Below are 22,012 nucleotides of genomic sequence, written 5' to 3'. Positions count from 1 at the left end.
GATGGGAGAGACTTCTCCTTGGAAAGTCCTCTGCTAACCTGGAGCAGGTAGAAGAGGTGTTGGTATGTTTCTAGTTTCTGCCGTTTCTCTTTGCTCAGCGACTTTAATCCCTTCTGCTTGTCCAGAACCATCATATCTGACAGCTGTTCCTTATTCCTCTTGGTCAGCTTCTTGCAGTGGGAGACCACTTCCTGCAGGGGTGGAGGAGCGGGTGATACAACTAGCCTAGGCCATCCCAGGGCACAGAACATATGGTCTAGAATCAGTGCCTTGAAGAGCCAGGGCTTTCTTCTGTTCAAGGAACAGGCATAAGCTGGGGGACAGAAGCAGTACTAGGGTGAGGAAGGGCCCCTCCTAGTGCCCTGAGATTCCATCTGGTTCCTCTCCTGTCATGGGAGTGAGTCCCCAAAGAGAACTGGGTTGCCAGGCTGAGGAATTGTGTCTATTTGGCTTTTGCTATCTCTTCTTTTTTTTTTTTTTTTTTTTTGAGACACAGTCTCGCTCTGTCACTCAGGCTGGAGTGCAGTGGCGCAATCTCAGCTCACTGCAAGCTCCGCCTCCTGGGTTCACGCCATTCTCCTGCCTCAGCCTCTCCGAGTAGCTGGGACTACAGGCGCCCGCCACCACGCCCGGCTAATTTTTTTTTTGTATTTTTTTTAGTAGAGATGGGGTTTCACCATGGTCTCAATCTCCTGACCTCGTGATCCGCCTGCCTCGGCCTCCCAAAGTGCTGGGATTACAAGCGTGAGCCACCGCGCCCGGCCGCTATCTCTTCTTATTAGACTGCTACACACATTTGAGGTGGAGCTATCACTATATCACTATTACCCTGTCACTGCATATTTGTATGGTAATTTATGATTTAAACAGCTTTCATATCTATCTCTATATTTGGCCTGGAGAGGTGGACATTCTCATTATTCCCAGTTTGCTAATGAGAAAATAGACTTAGAAGTGAAATGAGCACTCACAGCCCCATCCCTGGGAATCAGCAGAGCCAGGCATTCTGATTCTAGGTCTCATGCTCTTTCTACTCTGTCACGGGTCCCCCAGAATGATTTATTAGAATGGCAGAGGGCCACTGGAACAAGGACCTGAGTCAGGTGATAAAATCCACACCATTTTGAAAAAAATTGATTAGCAAGCAGAGAATGGTCAGCATCACATCTCCAGATGCACGCAGATCTGAGGAAGGGGAGGACTGGTGGGCCCCATACCTGCAGAGTGATCCGGTTCTTCACCAGCAGGCCTATCTTGATGTCCATGATGTTGAGGTCCTGCTCCAGCTGCTGATTGGATCGGATCTTCCTAACTACCTCTTCCTGGAGCTTCAGCAGCTCTGCCTCAGCCAAGAAGTCTCGCTGGCTTTGATTCAAGAGATGGGCAAATCTGCGTACCACACTGAGAGGAGGGTGGGGTGCATGCACTGGGAGGAAGGGAGGAGGCATCAGGATTAGCCATGCCTCATCAGAGGCCTCCTAGCCAGCCCCTGCCCCAGAGTCAGCCCACCCCAGTCCCCATTCTGCTTGGGATCAACAGGTCCCCAACCCCAGTCCTCTTCTAACTGGTTCTGCTTGCACGTGGAGGGCAGTGGGTAGCCTCCTAGCCAGGCCTGTCCCTGAGCTCCCTGTCTTATAACTGGAGATGACATAATAGCTGCTCTTCCCATGCCTCTGATTCACCCCAGCCTGGGTCTATCCCAGGGACCTCTGACACCAAAGCCAGAGCCACAGCTCCTTCTGATTATCCTCCCAGACCTCCCTAGTCTACCCCAATTTACCACTCACTTCTGCTGGGCCAACCTGCTCCTCCTCCTCCTACCTGCCAGCCACCACTCAGCCCTGCTTGCTCCCACAGTGCTCCTCTGTCAGGAATGTCTGTACACACCGGGAAGGACAGGTAGATGGGATGGACAGTGGGCTTTATAATATAGGGGAGGTCAGAGCTAGCTGGTGATTCTCCTTGAATCACCTTTGGAATTGGTATTTGAGCAAAAAAGAAAGAAGCCTCTGAGCTAATTTATTGGAAATAACAACAAAACAACTAATACATAGAATGTTTACTATAAGACAGAACCTGTTCTAAGTGCTTTACATACTTAAGACCACCTGTGAGGTCAGTACACTATAACTATCCTCTCTTACTGATGATAACTCTGAGACTCAGAGAAGGTAAGCAACTTGCCCTACGTTACAGTTAGTAATAAATGAAGCAGTCAGATTTGGAAGATGAATAAAACTAGTCCCTGTCCCTAAAGGCAGTCTAGTAGGGGAACTAGACAAATAAACCACAATTCACTGCAATGTAGTTAGCACTTTGAGAGGAGCAAGCATGGGGATCTTTGGGAAAACAAAAGTGGGTTGCCCAACCCTACCTGGGGAGTGAAGAAACACTGCAAGGAGGAGGTGAGATACCCCTGATGTCGGTGAAAAGGAGGTGGAGAGGGTGAATGTGGGGAGTGCTGGAAGTCCACTGTATCTGGAACACAGTGCAGAAGGTGTAGGTGGTGAGGGGCAGGTCAGTGAGGTTAGAGGTGTAGGGAAAGGCTGGATCACAGAGAGCCCCAAAGCTGTGGTTAGGAGGTTGGACTTTATCCTCAAGGCAACAGGGCATCATGATAAGTCTTAAGGAGGTGAGTGACATGATCACATGTACAGGTTTAATGGACTAATCTGGCTACAGTAGGGGAATAAATCTTTTTTTTTTTTTTTTTTTTTTTTTAGACAGAGTCTTGCTCTGTTGCCCAGGTTGGAATTCAGTGGCATGATCTCAGCTCCTTGCAACCTCTGCTTCCTGGGCTCAAGAGATTCTCCTGCCTCAGCCTCCCAAGTAGCTGGGATTACAGGTACCTGTCACCACGCCTGGCTAATTTTTGTATCTTTAGTAGAGACAGGGTTTCACCATGTTGACCACGCTGGTCTTAAACTCCTGACCTCAGGTGATTCTCCTGCCTCAGCCTCCCAAAGTGCTGGGATTACGGGTGTGAGCCACTGTGCCTGGCCTGGGAACAAATCTTTGAGGAGTGAAGAAGGGTAGAGTCCAAGACAATTCATGGCATCTTGGATTCGATGAAATACAGCATATTAACTCCTCAGAACAACCCTACAAGATAGGTATTAGCATTATGTCCAGTTTATAAAGGAGAAAAGTGGGCGAGAAGGAAGTTAATTGGCTGGGTGTGGTGGCTCACGACTGTAATCCCAGAACTTTGGGCAGCCAAGGCGAGTGGATCACTTGAGCCCAGGAGTTTGAGACCAGTCTGGGCAAAATGGGGAGACCCCCATCTCTACAAAAAATCAAAAAGTTAGCTAGTTGTGGTGGTGTACGCCTCCAGTCCCAGCTACTCAGGAGGCTGAGGTGGGAGGATCGCTTGAGCCTGGAAGGTTGAGGCTGCAGTGAGCCATGATCGTGCCACTGCACTCCAGCCAGGGTGACAGAGTAAGACTCTGTCCCAAATACATAAATAAATAAATAAATAATCAATTAAAAAATAAAAAAGAAGTTAAGTAACTTGCCGAGGGCCACACAGCTAGTAAATGGTAGAGCTCTGAGTAAAGTTTGGGGGCCAGTGAAGTCAGGAGACAGTACTAGGGAAAAACAAATTCTTCCAGAAAAACCATAAACTGAAGAGAAGAAAAAAAAGATGAAGAATGGCCAGGACAATGGTATTAGTGTAACCACAGAGACAAAATAGAATGGGCTAGGCTGGGGAGAGGGAAGGAGAGAAAGAAGGTGGGAAGGAAGCAGATGGCCTGAGTGTGCATGGCCAGAGAAGGGATAGGCAAAGCCCCTGTGGGCAGGACAGGGGCGAAGAAGGACTGAGGAGGTGAAGGAGAGGATTCCTGAATAGGACATTTCACCAGAAGCCCAAGAGTGCAGCCTCAAGGTCAGGAAGGAAAGGGGCCTACTGCTACAGGAGCCCAGGGGCTAGAGGTGATATGTAGAAATGGACTACTTGTCAATTTCACAAAAAGGAAGGGGATGCCATTTGCTGGGCTTCTGAACTTGAAGAACAAGAGCCAGAAAGGACCTCTTTAAAGCTTTAAATGAGCACCCAACTAATGGGGAATATGGAGCAGGAAGATGGCACTCCCTTGGGTGCTTCTCACATTCCCCACACCACAGAATAGACTCTGTGTGCCTCACCAGGCCTTGTTTGTGCTGGGCCACAGAGGTCTGGAGAGGAGAAGATTGAACACTAAGAAAAGAAGCAAGATCCTTTTCTTTCTGCTTTGGTGGTAGCAACAGGTAGATAATCTAAGCCTGTTACAAAAAGAGTCTGGTTAGAAGAACTTTCACTGTGACAAGGCTATCTGTGATTGGGATGAGCAGGGGGGCTTTTGTTACAACCCCTGTTCCATGCTCCTGCACAGACAACTTGTGACTACCTTCCCCTTACCTGCTGTGCAGTCGCAGAAGGATGTCTAGACCTGCCTGGCTCTATGGGGTCCTCTCCCTCCCAACAGCTGGGGAGGGTGGATCAGGCAGCTCACCTAATATCCTGTAGTCATCCTGGGCTTTCCTGGCTCGGAAAAATGCCTGGATCTTCACAATAGAGTTAACCTGCCACAAACACAGATGGGAAAAGGGTTGCTGACTGTCCTTGCTCTAGTCTCATGGGCAAAGGTTGGGTATGTGGGCAGGGGGAGCAAGGTGACACTCACGTTCTTCTGGAAGTAGTGCAGACGCCTCAGGTATTGCCTCCGAGCTGCCCACATCCGGGCCCAGGCCTGGATCTGGGAGAAGAAACACACTGCCTCAGCTCCAGCTTGGGGCCCACCCTCAGTCTCAGGCCAATTCAGCCAAATCTAGAGGTCACAAGGAGGTGACAAGACTACAAGATTGTTCTCAGAGGGTCCTTCGAGAGAAAGGAGCCTGCCAAAACCACCGTACCTACCTTGATTATGGCATCCAGGTTTGCTTTAAAATACTGCAACCGCTCCAGGTAAATCTTCCGCTGCCTGTGACCCCGCCAATGAGCCTGCACATCAGGAGAGAAAGGGAAGTAACTCAAGCAGGTCTCCTTTGGCCAGAGAGGCTTTTAAGAAAATCTTTGTCCTGGGCCCTCCAGGGAATGGAAGGGGGCGGTTCAATAGAGGGGGAAGGGGAAAGTGGCCCTGTTCTCAAAGAACTTCCAACTTCATGGGGAAGTCCAAATGGCTGCACATAGCCAACAATGCCCTCTGCCATACTCCCTGGTCCCAGAACAAACACCCACATACCCATACCCACACACCTCTAACCAACACCTCTTCACAGAAACTCAACTATAAGATACAGTCCTAAAAGATAATAAAGCATACACCTACTCACCAACTTCACCAAACTATGTACCATATCAGCCTAAAATATACTCATACACCCATATGCAGACCACCCACACCCTATCACACACTCCACCCTCCCTCATGTGCACAGAAAGTGGGCAGAGAGCAGTCTGGAAATGCATGCAGTTGTGTGGATGAGAAGTGTGTACAGACACAGAGCCGTGTGCTCAACATCTCTGCCCGCGGCCACCTGGGCAGCAGGTCACTAATGCTCTCATAACTCACATTCTCTTTACAACACAATCCAGCTCCTGACCCTAGTTCTCAGCAAATCTTCCACCAAGGTCCCCAGTAACTCAGCTGTCAGGCTGATGGCCTCTCCCCTAGCTGATCTGCTGCAAAGGACCCAACCGACATCTGCACAAATCATGCCTCCTTTGGTCTCTAAAATCTCAAGGCCCTCTTCCATTCCGGTCTCCTTCCTAGGAGACTTTTCCCTTTCTCTCCAAGCTTGTGTGGGATTAATTTTCCTGAAGTACCTCTTAGACTGTCCCAGCCTGTTTCCAGAAGTTCTCAACCATCTGACCCCACATTCCCTATTTGACTTGCCACTGGTCCCCACCTTCTTAAGGATCCTAGATGCATCAGACTTTTCACTTTCTTGTAAACATGCCTTATGGTTTTCTGTCCCTGAACCTTTTATACTCACCCTTGTTCCCAGCCCTATCTACCCACTGAAATACTTCCTGTCCTTTTTTTTTTTTTTTTTTGAGACAGGGTCTTGCTCTGTCACCCAGGTTGGAGTGCAGTGGTGCTGTCATAGCTCACTGTAGCCTCCACCTCCTGGGCTCAAGTGATCCTCCTGGCTCAGCCTCCTAAGTAGCTGGAATCACAGGCATGTGTCACCATGCCTGATTAACTTTTTATGTTTTGTAGAGATGGGGTCTTACTATATTGCTCAGGCCAGTCTTGAACTCCTTGGCTCAAGCAATCCTCCCACCTCGGCCTCCCAAAGTGCTGAGGTTACAGGCGTGAGCCACCATGCTTGGCCCTTCCTGTCTTTTAGGCCCCATGTCCAGCATCTCTCAGTGCACAGGCCCTGGGAGATACTCTACCACTGACATTGTCTCAGTTTGGTAAGACTTGGGAGCAACTCCTTTCATTCAGTTGCCCCCAGCCCTTCCTAAAGCCAGTTCTGCCAGCTTTCCCTCAAGGCTTACACGGCCCCTCTGTTGGGATAGATGTAAAAGAGGATAGCTTGGTCCATGATGCCAGCTGTCCATGTTGGAGCCTAGAGGTCAGGAAGCCCCATTTCCATTCTGCCCTCAGGACTCTTTCCTTTCCTCCTCCAGGTACTGCCTGGAAAGTTGCTGTGGGAAAAGGCAGAGTGGTCTGCTCTCTGCTCTTACTCACTACCCAACCTCCACCAGGCTCCTTAAGGCCTCTGAATTGGTCAGAATTCAGGACCCTGGATGGGGTTCTGGCCAGGGTCAGAGCTTTCAGGAGATAAAGTCTCAGCACACCCAGGAAGCCTCATTTTGGATTTTCCTTTCCCCGGGCAAGAGGCTCAAGGCTCTGGGCTACCTCTCTCTTTCTCTGTCTCCCAGGACCCAGGCCATAGCCCACACAGCTCTGGTACTAGTGACAAATGTTCCCTCTGACTCCATCTTCTCTCCCACTGTTGGTGTGGTTAGTGTGAAATTCCAGACTGGGCTCAGGAGGGAGAAATCCCTACGATTCAGACCACTAAATACAGATCACTAAAGTTCTGTACTGAGTTCTGGGACCAATGCCCTGAAAACAAAATCTCATAATGGCTCCCATCAATGGAGCACTTACCACGCTAAGTGCTACATGTAATTTTCCTACTGAGTCCTCCTAATCAACATATGAGGTGAGTATCATCATTATGAATGAGGAAACTGAGTGCTAGAGAGGGCATAAGTAAGGTGCCCAATGTCATATGACCCAGAAGTGGTAGGACCAGGAGGCAAACTCTAGCTTCTGACCCCAAAGCCTGAGCTCTCAATTACCCCCCAACACCCTCAGTCATAATCAAGGGCCATTTGCCAGTCCCGGTCTGCACATCTGTCTCCCTTGGAGTCCTCTGTGTCCCTTGGAGTCTTTGTGTCTCTCCTATCACAATGTCTAACATCAAGTGTACTCCAATTTCTGTGAGGGGAGAGATGTGATTACTCACCCGTGGGCCTTGCACCCATCTCGCACCCTTGCTCTTGGCATTCAAAGAAGTTTGTGAAAGCATGTTTACATTGCCAGCGCCTCCACGAGGCCCTCCAGATCACATCTGCCTGGGAAGGTATCTGCTCAATTGCCATCATTCCTGGCTTGCACAGTGCCTCTGGCTATCCTCCCTACCAGCCTCATGTCTCAATTACTTATAAGTCAGTCTCAGAGGCCACACTGGACCATCCACGGGTTGGAAGAATAAAAATGGGAAGGGCTGGTAGGAGAGAAAAGGTAGAAGGCTATTCTCTTCCTAAAGGATATTCCACCCCTTTTCTGTTTAACCACCACCACCCCTTCGAGCCCTCCTAGTGTCTAAGCCTTGACGTCTTACTAAATACACAGACACACACACACAGACACATACACACACAGACACATGCACACACACACACACAGACACACACACATTTTTAGAGTTAGGGTCTCGCTCTGTTGCCCAGGCTGGAGTGCAGTGGTGGCATTATAGCTCATTTCAGCCAGTACACTGCCCTCTAGCCTGGGTGACAGAGTGAGACCCTGTCATGTAATCCTCCCACCTCAGCCTTCTGAGTGGCTGGAATCACAGGCATGAGCCACTGCGCCCAGCTAAATCTTATTTCACTCTTCCCTTGGGGAAGCTAAGAAGCAGCTCTCACTCTCTGGATAGTGATGATGATGATATAAATAGCATGGTAACTTCTACCATGTTCTTACCTACCTCCCAGGCACAATTTATAAACACTTGAGATATTACCTAACTTAATCCTCATAACAACTCTATAAGGTAGGTGCTATCGTTATCCCCATTTTTCAGACGAAAAGACTGAGGGACCAGTGAGGAAACTGATGGACAGAGGGTAAATAATTTGCCAGGGTCACACAGCTAAGAGGTGGTAGAGCTGGGATTCAAACATACATGGTCTGGCTCCAGAACCTATGCTTTTAACCACTACTATTCAGAGGCCGAAAGATCATTCCCATGTCAGTAAAAAGGAAGCAGGGTGGATACCCTGGAGCCCAGATAAGCCCAGACCCTGAAGACTGAGAAAACCAGAGCCTGCCACCTGGATCTTGATGACTGCTGGGAGCCAGGTCCTCAGAAAGTGGGAATACTCAGCAAACTTCTGCCGAACTAGGAAGCCACGGAGGCGGGCCTGGAGCTGGATGACAAAGCTGACGTTGGCTTTCCAGAGCTGTTGGCGGTCATAGGCAGCAGTGACCTTGGTGACAGCTAACTGTGGAGGCAGGAGAGAGACGCTGTGGTCTTTTGGGGAGTGGGAGCCTCTTCTTCAGGACATTCCTATCCAAGATCCCCTACCCTTGCAGGGGCTCTGCCAACCTGGATCTCCTCCCGGGTCAGGTGAGAAGTGTTGAGGGGGCAGCCAGGAGGTTGCTCCCAGATCCCCTGGAAGGTCTGCAGATGGAAGTAGTAGGCAGTGCCATCCTTCATGTCATGTTGAACCCAGAAAGCTGTGTCTGCTAAGCAGAAACCAAGCAAGTAGAGAAGGTTCAGAGCAGGCAAGGGGTGGCTGGGACAGGCAGCGAAGAGGAGGGTCAGGTTGGGGCCATTACCTGGATGCTGTTTCTTTGCCATGACACTTTCCAGGGCTCGCTGGTATCCGTTGGCACAGTCGGGAACTACCCCTCGAAGGGCCACTGCGGGGTTCCTCAACACCCGCTCAGTCTGGGCTGCCTTGCCCTCCTTGATGGCTTGATTGATGGCAGCCACACCAAGAGCCACTGACAGGGGCATCAGGAGAGAGCAGTCAGTCCTTCCCCTGAGTCCCTCCCATGGGCCTTGGCCTGTCCACTAGGGACAGATTCCATGAAAAAGGACACAAAATCACCCTTCTGAAGGAGTAGACGGGAACATCCCAGGATGGACAGAGACACATACATGAAAAGCAGCAGTATGCAACTGTGCTTGGAGGGAAAGGCAGCAGCAGTCAAGGAAGCACTCCTGAGGGAGGCAGCATGGGGCTAGGCTGAGTTGGGGCTTGATAAAAGGAAAATCAGCTTGAACAGAAGCATAAAGTCCCAGAGCAGTGGCTCCTGCCTCTAATCCCAACACTTTGGGAGGCTGAGGCAGGCAGATCACTTGAGCCCAGGAGTTTGAGACTAGCCTGGCCAACATGGCGAAACCCCATCTCTGTAAAAAAATACAAAAATTGGCCAGGCACTGTGGCTCACGCCTGTAATCCCAGCACTTTGGGAGGCCGAGGTGGGCAGATCACCTGAGGTCAGGAGTTCGAGACCAGCCTGGCCAATATGGTGAAACCCTGTGCCTAATAATAATACAAAAATTAGCCAGCTGTGGTGGTGGGTGCCTATAATACCAACTACTCGGGAGGCTGAGGCCCGAGAATCACTTGAACCTGGGAGGTAGAGGTTGCAGTGAGCCAAGATTGTACCACTGCACTCCAGCCTTGGTGACAGACAGACACTCTGTCTCAAAAAAAAAAAAAAAGAAAAAAAAATTAGCCAGGTATGGTAGTGCATGCCTGTGCTCCCAGCTACTCAGGAGTCTGAGGTGCGAGGATTGCTTCAGAGGGTGCAGTGAATGGAGATCACAATACACTGCCCTCTAGCCTGGGTGACAGAGTGAGACCCTGTCTCAAAAAAGTAGCATAAAGGCAGGATATGGGCAGAGGACCCTGGGACAGTTTCTTAGGAGAAGAGAGCCTAAGAGGTAGGAATGGCTGCTGTAGCATCTGCCTTCCAGTCACTAGCAGACAGACAGATGGACAGAGAGACCCCAGCCACTGAGAACTAACACTACCAGCACCACACAACAGCACACCCCTGTCTATTTGCACTGAGTCTGCCTGTTTTCCTCAAACTACTGCCAATTCCTCTTCTCTCACACCAAGTCTAAACATTTTCTAGCCAGAGCTGATTGACTGTTGGAACCCAAACTCAAGCTACCAGCAGAAATGGGATTTCTGACTACCACGTGATCTCACATGCCCACATTACAGGCAAAGTGTCCACAGGAAGGCATAGAGGGAGGCAGCGGGTGAACTATGGATTCTCACCTCCTGAGAATTTCCTGCCCCGCTGACTGCCAGGAAATCCATCCTGCAGTCTGAATAGCAGCCCTCCTGCTCTGACTCTGGCCTGCCTCCCCACAGAGGTTGAAGGGAGAGGGAGGTGACCAGGGAGGCTGCCTGATTATCTGGGCTGCTGCTGAGCCCACATCACCATCCCTCCCCTCCCAGGGTCCCCCACCCAGTCCATTTACTTCTCTGAGCTGTATTAGTGTCCTGGTTGGCTCTGACCACTCCCTGGCGGATCTCCTCAAGCCACAGCACAGCTCCAGGATCCCCTGTCACCTGGCAGATTGAGGGAGGAAAAAAAGATGAGACCCCAAGCTAGTCTCTCTAGGTTCCCAGGCCAAGATGCCCAAGGGAACCAAACTGCAGGCAGGCATTGGGAGCCACAGGGACAGCAATCTCCACTCAGCTCTCTGCCCTGTGTGTGGGCATGTGTTGCATGTGGTTCCCTGGGATGCGGCCAGGCTCAGGAGGCTCTCTTTTCTTACTGGGCTTTCAGGTCTACTTGGCTTGGCCACAGCACCTCCAGAACCACAGAGGCTCTGCATAGCTCCTTAAACCCTCAGCATCCACCACCTTCTCAATAGCTCAATTCCCTGCTCTTGTGCCTCAACCATGTCCAGGGATAGCCCACACTGGAGGCTCCAACTACCTGCCCCCACACCCCACTCGCCATGCCTCATTGCACACCTTCTCAGGCCAATCCTGACCCTGACCTTTACCTTCTCTTTCCTTTTCTTGCTCCGCACTCCTCTACCTGAGAAGGTAGTGGGAAGATTACATGAGCCCACAGGTCAAGTAAGCCCATGCCTGCCACACTGTCAGACTGATAAAGGCTTGAACTCTTCCTTGCCTCACAAAACCCCAGATTCTACTCCTTCCCAACTCTCCTCATTAATAATAGACTTTGTAAACTAACATTTTATTGAGTACTGACTATGTGCCAGGCAGTATTCTAAAGCACTTTCTTATGCATTAATACTTGTAAAGCACATAAAACGATGCTTGGCACAGAGTGAGGACTCAATAGATGTTAGCTAGTACTACTGTCATATTATCTCACTTACACCCCATAACTATGAGATACGCTCTTTACTGCCACAAGCTTCTAGGTGATGAAACAGAGGTACAGAGAGGTTAAGTAACACGTGCAGGGTCAAGCTTCCAGGACGCAGGCTCCAGTAGTCTGGCCCAGGAGCCTGAGCTCTCAACCACTCTCTACTGCAATATACTCAGGGCATTTCAGATTCAGAACCCTGCCCCATTTGTCAATTCAGTTGATTTTCACCCTCATTCTGGGAGCTGGGTAGGACCAGGGTAGGCAGTACTTTACAGATGAGTAAATAGAGCTCAGAGATATCAAGGGATTTGCTCAAGGTCACATGGTCACTAAGGGTCAGAGTGGGAAATTCAGCCTGGTTCTCTGGTTCCCAGGTCTGTGCTCTTCCCATGGACTGCCCACTGCCCTGGCAACGGGGCCATCCTTCTTTACCAGATTGGAACGCTCCCCTCACCCCCACCCAGAAGCCATTGTGTCCATCAGAATAGAGCTCTGCCAGACTGGGTACAGTGCAACCCACAGAGAATGTTCTTCCTGCTCTGATGACCAACCCAGCCAGCCCTAACTTCACCTGGGCCTTCTGCCTTTTGGCTGCCACAAGGAGGAGATGGTACCGAGGGGCAACAGGGAGGCTGACATCATCTAGGCCAGCTGCAGGAAGCAGTAGGGCAGACAGAGTCTTCTCAGGGCTGCCTTTGTCCAGAGCCTCATTAATGAGGCTGACTGCGAGGACCCCTAAGAAAGAGAGATCTAGGTGGGCGGGGGGCCCCTAGACTTATGGCTAAGGGACAGGACTGCCTAAGTTGGGCCATCTCCACCCAGCTCCAAACTATACTTACGGTCGGTCTCTTCCTGGGCCTGTGCATTGACCTGGCTCACAGTGGCCTGCAGGTCATTCCAGCTCAGGAAGTCCTCACCCGTCCCACGCTCCTGTCGCAATTTCAGCAGGGCATCGAAGTAACTGGCAGTGGGGTGAAGGGCAGAGAGGTGAGTAGCATGTGAATTATCAGCCAGAAGTCAGGGGAAACAGTTGAACGATTTTCCTCACTTGACCTCCAGGACACCACACTCTTTTAGTTCTCTTCTTGCCTCACAGGCTGTTCTTTCTGAGACACCTCTTCTGGTTCCTCCCTGACATCTAAACATGGGAGCATCCCAATCTTCAGTCTTCAGACCTCTTCTCTCTCCATACTTACATCGTAGGTGATCTCACCCAATCTCATGACTTTAACACCATATGCTCCCGAAAGCACACCTCCAGCCCATTCATTTATCCCAGCCAGCTCCTTGTGATTTCCAAGTAAATGTCTAACAAGCACCTCAAACCCAACAGCTCACATCTGAACTGATTCCCCTGCTTAACCTGTGTGTCCCACTGTCTCTCCCATCTTGCTCCGAATCTTGGAGTCATACCTAATTCTGTTCTCTCTTCTACCCCATATCTATTATATGACCAAATCCTGTCAGTTTGCTTTCAAAATGTATCCAAAATCTGACTCCTTTTCCCCATCTCCACTACCGCCCAAGGCCAAGCCCCCATCATCTCTTGCCTGGATTACTCCAATAGCTGTCTAACAGGTCTCCCTGCTTTCCCCTTGTACTCCTGCAGTCAATTCTCAGCAGAGCAGCCAGAAAGATCCTGTTAAGTAGATCAGATCGCTGGGCGCGGTGGCTCACGCCTGTAATTCCAACACTTTGGGAGGCCAAGATGGGAGGATAGTTTGAGCCCAGGAGTTCAAGACCAGCCTGGGCAACGTAGAGAGATCCTATCTCTACAAAAAATTAAAAAATTAGCCAGGCATGGTGGCATGTGCTTGTAGTCCTAGCTACTTGGGAGGCTAAGTCGGGAGGATCACTTGAGCCCAGGAGTTCAGGGATGCAGTGAGCTGTGATTGCACCACACACTCCAGCCTGGGTGACAGAGCAAGGCCCTGAGCTGTGATTGCATCACTGCACTCCAGCCTGGGTGACAGAGCAAGACCCTGAGCTGTGATTGCACCACTGCACTCCAGCCTGGGTGACAGAGCAAGACCCTGTCTCTAAAAATAAAAAAACGAAGTAGGTCAGATCAACTCCCTCCTGGCTCAAAACCCTCCCATGGCTTCCTTCCTCACTCAGAGTAAAAACCAGAGTCCTACATGGTCTGGCCTCGGCTACTTGGTCTTCATCTCCCACTCTTCTTTCTTCCTTACTTCACTCCACCACACTGGCTTCCTGGTGTTCTTTGAACACACCATGCACATTGCTTTCTCAAGGCCTCTGCCCCAGATAGCCTCATGGCAATCATTTATGCCCTTTAGGTCTCTTTCAAAATGACCTCCTCAGCAAAGAGGTCTACATTATGTAAAACAGAAAAACTGTCCCTACTATGTCTCTACCCGTTACCCACTTTGCCCTATTTTATTTTTCTCTACGCCTCTTTTTCTTTTCTTTCTTATTTTTTTTTTTTTGAGATGGACTTTCACTCTTGTTGCCCAGGCTGGAGTGCAATGGCATGATCTTGGCTCAACACAACCTCCACCTCCCGGGTTCAAGTCATTCTCCTGCCTCAGCTTCCACAGTAGCTGGGATTACAGGCATGCGCCACTACGCCCGGCTAATTTTGTATTTTTAGTGGAGATGGGGTTTCTCCTTGTTGGTCAGGCTGGTCTCAAACTCCCGACATCAAGTGATCCTCCCGCCTCGGCCTCCCAAAGTGCTGGGATTACAGGCATGAGCCACTGCGCCCAGCCACCTCATCTTCTTTTCTAATCATCTGTCTCCCTTTACTAGCATGTAAGTTTGACAAGAGCAGAGTGTTTTGTTCACTGCTGTTTCCCAGCACCTAGAGTAATATCTGGCACATGGGTCAGTACTCAAACATCTGCTAGGAAAGAATGAATCAATGAAGAAAAGAGGAATGACTGTGACCCCATCCACTCCCAGGAAGAAACACAGGCCAAGGAACTGTGAACAGACCCAGAGGGTGGGCCTGGGCCCAAGAATGGGACATCATGTACAAGGCAAGTCTCCAACAGAAGAGTGCTGAGTCTTGGCTGCATTCCCCCATCCCTCACTCCCAATGTGTGGCTAAGCCTTTCTCACCGCTGGGCATTTTCTCCTTCCACCTCAGCCAGGCCTGTGGCAGGGTTCACCAGGCTGCTCCAGAAGCCACTGGCATCCCGGGCCTCCAGGGCCCGGTTAATCAGGACCACAGCTGAGAGCATCTCCACAGCCACGAAGAGCTCCTCCTGGCCAAGCTCCTACAATGGGTGGGAAGGCCAATTCCCAAGTGGGCAGGTGAAGGGTCTAAAGGCCTATTCGCCATCCTGCCCCCAAGGTTCTTGAATATCCCAGAGTCTGTATCCCAAAACCCCAGTGGCCTGATTCACTCACTAATAATCATCATACAAAACACTTGAGAATACTTACTATGTGCTCAATTATAAGTACTTCACACACATTATCATTTAATTTTCATAATAAGCCGACAATAGAAACATAGTACCATTAATATCCCCATTTCATGGATGGGCCCACGACCAATAATGTAAGTCAAAACTAGCTGTCTGATTTCAAAGCCCACACTTAACAAGTAAGCTCTACCAGCTCCCATTCGTCCCTACTGCATATCAAGAACTGTATTAGCCGGGTGCAGTGGCTCACACCTGTAATCCTAGCACTTTGGAGGCCAAGGTGGGCAGATCGCTTGAGCTCAGGAGTTTGAGACCAGCCTGGCCAACATGGCAAAGTCCTGTCTTTACTAAAAATACAAAAATTAGCTGAGCATGGTGGCGCGTACCTGTCGTCCCAGCTACTCGGGAGACTGAGGCAGGAGGATTGCTTAAACCCAGGAGGTGGAGGTTGCAATAAGCCAAGATCACGCCACTGCACTCTAGCCTGGGTGACAGAGCCAGACCCTGTCTTAAAATAAAAAAAAAAAAATTGAACTGCACTAGGCCCTGGGTATACAGAGATGAAAATGGAGTGGTCGCCTCCACACTGCACTGTACCGCACACCCAAGAAGCCCCAGCCCCATTTCCCTGCCCTGTCCTTCTTCTGCTTTTCAAACATCTGCTTATGCTGTGCCCTCTGTCTAGAACACCCTTTCTATTTTCTTCTCTTTTTTTTTTGAGATAGAGTCTCATTCTGTGGCCCAGGCTGGAGTGCAGTGGCACAATCTTGGCTCTCCCGGGTTCAAGTGATCTCTGAGCCTCAGCCTCTGGAGTAGCTGGGATTTCAGGCATGTGCCACCACCACACCTGGCTAATTTTTGTATTTTCAGTAGAGATGGGTTTCACCATGTTGGCCAGGCTGGTCTCAAACTCCTGGCCTCAAGTGATCTGCCTGCCTGGACCTCCCAAAGTGCTGGGATTATAGTTGTGAACCCGCACACCCAGCCCCCTTCCTATTTTCTCCTAACAGAATGTTGTGAATATCAACAACAATAATGTTAATAGCTAAAGTTTACTTTCTTCTCTAAGGTTCTTACTTTCTTCTCTTAGGTTCTTCTCTAAGCAAATATGTTACCTTATTTAATCCTATAGCCTGAGGTAAATATATTATTGTTCCCATTTCATATTCAAAGAAACTGAGCAGCAGAGAAAGTAATTAACTTGCCCAATGTCACATAGCTAAGAACTAGCAGAGCCAGATTTGAACTCATGCAGCCTGGCTCAAAAGTCCACAACTTTAGTCACAATGCTTTACTTCTTAGTACTTATTTTATGCTTCCTTGTAGTCATTCCTATGTTGAGACTGTGCCTTTCCTGAGGGCTGAGCCTGTATCTAAGTCATGCTGGGAGTAGATGCTCTATAAACACCTGCTGTGGGTGTAGTTCTCTATTGATTCTCTTCCAGGAAGCCTTCCCAGCTCTGCTTCCTCCATTTCCTTGGTCTGAAGACTTCTTCCACCTATGTCATCTGCTCTTCTCTCCCTGTGTCTCTATTTGGACCCTCAGGTGTATTCTAACTCCTCCAACAGACTGAAAGTCCCTAAGTGAGAGCCCTGTCACTTTACTGTCAGAGAAGAAGTATGAATTGGGATGAGGTGGGACAGTGAAGTGCTTCAAAGCATGGGCTTCTGCATCCACTCCCAGTACTGGCACTCACAGCTGTGTTGGGCAAGTGACTTAACCTCTGCATCTCAGTTTCCCCATCTCTAAAATAGAATGCCTCCCTCATAGTGTCCTTTTAAGGATTAAATGAGTATGTAAAGCAGTGTTTGCTCAAGGTATTGGCTATTAAAATATGCTCAGTAAGGCAGGGATGGTAGTTCTTTCCCCATCCTAATCTCGTGCCAGCATCTCATATCGCACTCACAAGAGGGTGGCCTGGGCTGCCTGTCCTGATCCCTCCAGCTGCATGGGGACCGCAGAGCTAGACCTACATTTCTGGTGCTTACCCCCTGCTGCTGCCGCTGGAGCACTGTCAGCTCCTGCTGGTACATAGCCGACGCAACAGGGTACACTGGAGGCAGCTGGGCCTCAGGGCACATCAGCTCCTTCACAGTGTCAGCCGCCACTCCCCTCCGGATGGCTTTGTTAATCCGCTGCACAGCGTGGAGCACTGCAAGGGAGGAGAGCAACAGGTTGTACTGGCTGGGCATTCAGTGGCATCTCCACTGTCCTGACCAACTAGGCTCCGCCGGGGGATCTTGGTGGGGAAATGGCTTTGCAACTGCTCTCAAAAATCTGCTAGGTTTAAAATGCATTTCTAAATGTTCAGGAAGAAATGTGGCTGGGTTGCTTTAAGAAGAGGCTCTGTAAGAAGCAATTTGTCAGGCCTAGAAATTGAGTAGCTCAGCATGTAACACAGAGTGGCTGTCATGGCAGAGGGTGAGTTCCTAAGGTGGTGAGCACAAGATTGACAGGTGGCTATGGAGCATAACTAAGATGAGGTTAGTCAGGGGGCTCTAGGGACCAAGGCTTGATGACAGCAGAGAGGAATAAGGAACCAGCTCCAAGGTGGAGCCGTTTGCTGCAAAGGGCAGTAGTAAGCTTAAAAGGGGCTGTGGTGCCTCAATGTAGTCTGAGTTTACAAACTCTGTGGTTTACAAAATGCCAAGCAGATACGGGCACTGACATCAAGGAGAGCACAATCTACTGGGAAGAACTAAGGATACCAAAGTACCTACAGTGCACTGCTGTCAATGTCAAGTTAGAAGTCCACCTCCCCCCACCCCCACACAATGCCATGGCAGAGCAGGGGAGAAGGGATTCTGCCTGGGAGAGAGCAGAAGACTTCACAGAGGAGGAAGCCTTGGAGACAGCTCTGGAGAATGTTTTCACCTGCTCATCAACAGGTGAGAATGTGGGAGAAATGTAACCCAGAGGACCAGAAGCCAGTGATGGGAAAGGCTGGAGGGCAATCTAGGAAGAATAGATCATTTGCTCGGCTGAATTGGATGGAATGTGAACAGAAGAGCTGGGGATGAACTCTGGAAAGGTCTTATCTGCCAGGACAAGGAGATAGGACTAAAGTGTGGGCTAGATAATGGAAGAACCCATGAAGGTCTGAGGATGTTCAACAAGGGAGATAAGATCAGATCTGTGCTTCAGAGATTACTCTGGCAGCAGCAATCGGGGAATGAACTGAGTGGATTAGGAAAGCAGCCAGTCAGGAGTGGCCTGGGGGCTACTGAAAGCTAGTGAATGTCAGAAAGCTCTCTTAGACAAAGGTAAATGGTTACTGAGCAACCTCTAAACCTGACAGCAAGTCCAGACTAAGGCAAGCAGCTGTAACAGGTCTAGTGTCCACAGGCTACTGCATTTTGCCTCAGCACTGTTTCTCTTCATACTTGCAGTGCAGATAGATCTCTTGGAGGAAGACAATTACTAACTCACATTCTTGTAATAAATAATTACATTTGTGGCTGGTCAGTGACTCACACCTGTAATCCCCAGCACTTTGGGAGGCCAAGGTAGGCAGATCACTTGAGGCCAGGAGTTTGAAACCCACCTGGCCAACACGAAGAACCCTACCTCTACTAAAAATACCAAAATTAGCCTGCCATGGTGGCAGGTGCCTGTCAACCCAGCTACTTGGGAGGCTGAGGCAAGAGAATCATTTGAACCCAGGAGGTGGAGGTTGCAGTGAGCCAAGATTGTGCCACTGCACTCCAGCCTGGGCAACAGAGTGAGCCTCTGTCTGAAACAAAAACAAAAACAAACAAAAAAGAAATTACATTTGTACATAATGTTTTTAAGGGAAACTGAGAAGTTGAGTTTTTTGCTCATATTCTGGAAAATTACTACATTTCAGAAGCCAAAGTAATTTAAGCAGGTTGAAACTGTCAAAATTACAGGCAAACTGCCTGGAAGAAAACTGCCTGCCCCAGGAGAACAGCCCAGTGCAGTATTGGCATGTCATTATCTCTAAGGCCTTAATGAATTTATCTGTAGTGTCCCCCCAGGCAGCAGGAATAGAGCAGATTATGTGAGGGGAGAAGTTCCTAGCCAGGCTGGAAACAGCAGCAGTGTGTACTGCCCAATACAGAAGCCAGCAAAGAGGTGGGATACTCTTCAAAGAGCCAGAGATACGCACAGAGCAGACCTCAGACCTGCAGAAGACTTACTGGCTTGTTCCTGATCACCCTTTGTGTTGGCTGCAGCCACACCAGCCTGGACTTCCTCCTTTTCCAGAAGCTCCACCAGGCCCAGCTCCTAAGAGAGGGAAGAGATGCAGTAGAATGGAGTCCTTCTGGGGCCATGACCATGTTTTACGAGTTGCCAGCATGAGCTCCCAGGTCTACCCAGCCATCTACCCTCAATCCTACCTATCCCCTTCAGGCTAGCTCACTCATCCCTATTAACCCTTTTTTTTTTTTTTTTTTTTTTTTTTTTTTTTTTAAGATGGAGTCTTGCTCTGTCGCCCAGGCTGGAGTGCAGTGGCACAATCTCAGCTCATGGCAACGTCTGCCTCCTGGGTTCAAGAGATTCTCTGCCGAAGCCTTCTTTTTTTTTTTTTTTTTTTTTTTTTGAGACAGAGTCTCGATCTGTCGCCCAGGCTGGAGTGCATTGGCGCAATCTCGGCTCACTGCAATCTCCGCCTCCCAGGTTCATGCCATTCTCCTGCCTCAGCCTCTCCGAGTAGCTGGGACTACAGGCGCCCGCCACCACGCCCGGCTAATTTTTTTTTGTATTTTTAGTAGAGACGGGGTTTCACTGTGGTCTCGATCTCCTGACCTCGCGATCCGCCCGCCTCGGCCTCCCAAAGTGCTGGGATTACAAGCGTGAGCCACCGCGCCCGGCCGAAGCCTTCTAAGTAGCTGGGATTACAAGCGCGTGCCACCACACCGGCTAATTTTTGTATTTTTAGTAGAGACAGGGTTTCACTATATTGGCCAGGCTGGTCTCAAACTCCTGACGTCAAATGATCCACCCACGTCAGCCTCCCAATGTGCTGGGATTACAGGTGTGAGCCACGGTGCCCAGCCCTATTAACTAATCTTTAACCTTTCTTGCTCAGCAAGCATCTAAAATAACAACATAGACAACACGAATAGTGTCAGGGGAAAAGTCAACTACGTTAAAAGATTGCTAAGTGGAGGCACCAGTTCAACAATGGGGGAGCACATTACTGCCTATGGGACTGTCCTTGGGTTCCTCTTGGTCAGCCTGGGGGACTCTCAGGGACAGAAGCTGATCAATCTGGTCTACTAGGCCTTGGGGTGATTTAACCATTTAAACACGTAGTCAGCACTTACAGAATACAAAGGACCAACAGTGGTGATCCTTGAGTAAGACGCCCTCTCCTATCCTATAGTCACATAGAGGGGGTGGCAGGTAATAGACAGAGGCTAACCTGTGCCTTCTGCTCTCTGTCTGAGCTCAGTTGCTCCAGGTACCAGTCAGCAAAGTCTCTCCTCACCCCTCGCAGGGCCAGGGCAGGGTCTTGAAGGGCCTTGAGCAAGGCTTCAGGGCTCTGTCTTTCCAGGGCATCATCAACAACTTCTAGAGCCCCATGGACTGAAAAAAAACAACTCCATAATGGACAGTGTGAGAAAGCCACCTCTCATAATCCCCTAGTCCAGCCCTAGGAATCTGCCCTCTTCTTGCCTGCCCAGAATTACCCCCACCATTTCCCCATTGGTTCCTGGGCCCATTTGGTTCAGCCCAAATTCTTCAGCTTGGACTTCACAGCCTTCTCACTTCACCACCCCAGACCCCAAGGATATCCTCACCCAAATAGGCAAATGCCCACCCATCCTGAGCCTTCACACGGCTCCTACCCAGATCCCCCCATCCTCATGTATTCTCCACATTGCCCCTCTGGGAGGACCCCAGCCCAAATGCCCCTGCCCCCCCGGCATCAAGAGCTGCTCCTCTCTATGGTTCTCCAGTCAGACAGAAGCTTCCCAGACATGGACTAATTCTCCTCTAGACACCGTTGGCCAGAAAGCAGTGCACATACTCCTTGGACTTTGATCTTTCCCTGAGGCAAGAGTTGGCCCAAGTGAGACCACATGGCTTTCTGGCTTGAGAAAAGCTATCCCCAAACCTCCCAGTGCAGGGGCTTACCCTGAGGGCACCCCCAAACCACTCCTGCTCGATCTCTCTTACCGTTGACATGGTTGATATTGCCCTGGATTTCAGCCTGAGTTAGGTAGTGGTCATAGATGTCCTGGCTTTCTCTGTCATCCTGCAAAAACTCCATTGAAAGGGAACCTGGGAAACCCAATTCAATCTTCTTGTCCTGCTCTTCCCTCCCTGGCTACACTTATTTCTTCTTCTGGAGACCTTCCCAAGGCCAAAGGTCAGTCTGCTCAGAATTCAGGAATTGTGGGGTCTAAAACACCTGGCACTGACACAATTAAGCCAAACCAACCTTTGGAACCTCCAGTCCAATCTCATTCTGTTCTACATTCCAGCACCCCTCTCAGGCTTCCCTGAAGATCATCCCCCAAGAACCTCTTCTCCAGTCTTCTCTTCGGAATTCTCATCATTCTTCCAAGTTCCTTTCCTATTTCTCTAAAATCACTGATAAATTATGGTTTCTCTAAGAAGCAATTTTGGATACTAGAGATATGACAGATAGGAGTCCTGGTTTCACTTGAGACTTTCCAGCCACTCAACTTTTCAGTCCCTGCAACCCAAGACTACTCCTTACATGGTTCCTGGCATTGGCTGCCTTCTCCATCTTGGCCTGGGCCAGCATCTCCTGGTAGACAGCTGCCAGAGGCTCTCGGAGATTCTCCAGAAGAGCACTGGGATTCTGCAAGGCAGCCAGGGTGTCCTCCACCACCCCTCGCTCCACTGCTTCATTGATGGCAAGAACAGCTGCATGGACTAGGAGGGGGCATGGAAACAAGGTCAGGAGGCCAGAGTGAACCCCAGATTGGAGCGCAACCAGTAGCAGGCCACTCTAACGTCATCTTTTTTCCCACCCTCAAGGGCCAGGCAAACCAGGTAGCCTGATGGCCCTA

General features: G+C 49.8%; 1 protein-coding gene across 1 annotated transcript in view; it reads right to left on the bottom strand.

Annotated features, from left to right (window-relative positions):
* IQGAP3 (IQ motif containing GTPase activating protein 3) overlaps nucleotides 1-22,012 on the bottom strand; it is a 46,426-nt gene that overhangs the window by 15,002 nt on the left and 9,412 nt on the right. The window contains exons 8-24 of the mRNA XM_030823216.1: nucleotides 21,697-21,875; nucleotides 21,150-21,228; nucleotides 20,392-20,555; nucleotides 19,163-19,250; nucleotides 16,991-17,154; nucleotides 14,691-14,848; nucleotides 12,446-12,567; nucleotides 12,178-12,341; nucleotides 10,735-10,825; nucleotides 9,066-9,233; nucleotides 8,833-8,972; nucleotides 8,558-8,728; nucleotides 4,898-4,981; nucleotides 4,665-4,736; nucleotides 4,494-4,563; nucleotides 1,218-1,426; nucleotides 39-191 (exon numbers count right to left, since the gene is read on the bottom strand). Of these exons, the coding sequence (XP_030679076.1) occupies nucleotides 39-191; nucleotides 1,218-1,426; nucleotides 4,494-4,563; nucleotides 4,665-4,736; nucleotides 4,898-4,981; nucleotides 8,558-8,728; nucleotides 8,833-8,972; nucleotides 9,066-9,233; nucleotides 10,735-10,825; nucleotides 12,178-12,341; nucleotides 12,446-12,567; nucleotides 14,691-14,848; nucleotides 16,991-17,154; nucleotides 19,163-19,250; nucleotides 20,392-20,555; nucleotides 21,150-21,228; nucleotides 21,697-21,875 (2,276 nt within the window). The remainder of the gene's footprint in view (nucleotides 1-38; nucleotides 192-1,217; nucleotides 1,427-4,493; nucleotides 4,564-4,664; nucleotides 4,737-4,897; nucleotides 4,982-8,557; nucleotides 8,729-8,832; nucleotides 8,973-9,065; nucleotides 9,234-10,734; nucleotides 10,826-12,177; nucleotides 12,342-12,445; nucleotides 12,568-14,690; nucleotides 14,849-16,990; nucleotides 17,155-19,162; nucleotides 19,251-20,391; nucleotides 20,556-21,149; nucleotides 21,229-21,696; nucleotides 21,876-22,012) is intronic.

Source organism: Nomascus leucogenys, chromosome 12 (assembly GCF_006542625.1).
Source record: "Nomascus leucogenys isolate Asia chromosome 12, Asia_NLE_v1, whole genome shotgun sequence".
Taxonomy (NCBI): Eukaryota; Metazoa; Chordata; class Mammalia; order Primates; family Hylobatidae; genus Nomascus; species Nomascus leucogenys.
This window is presented reverse-complemented; position numbering and strand designations above follow the sequence as displayed.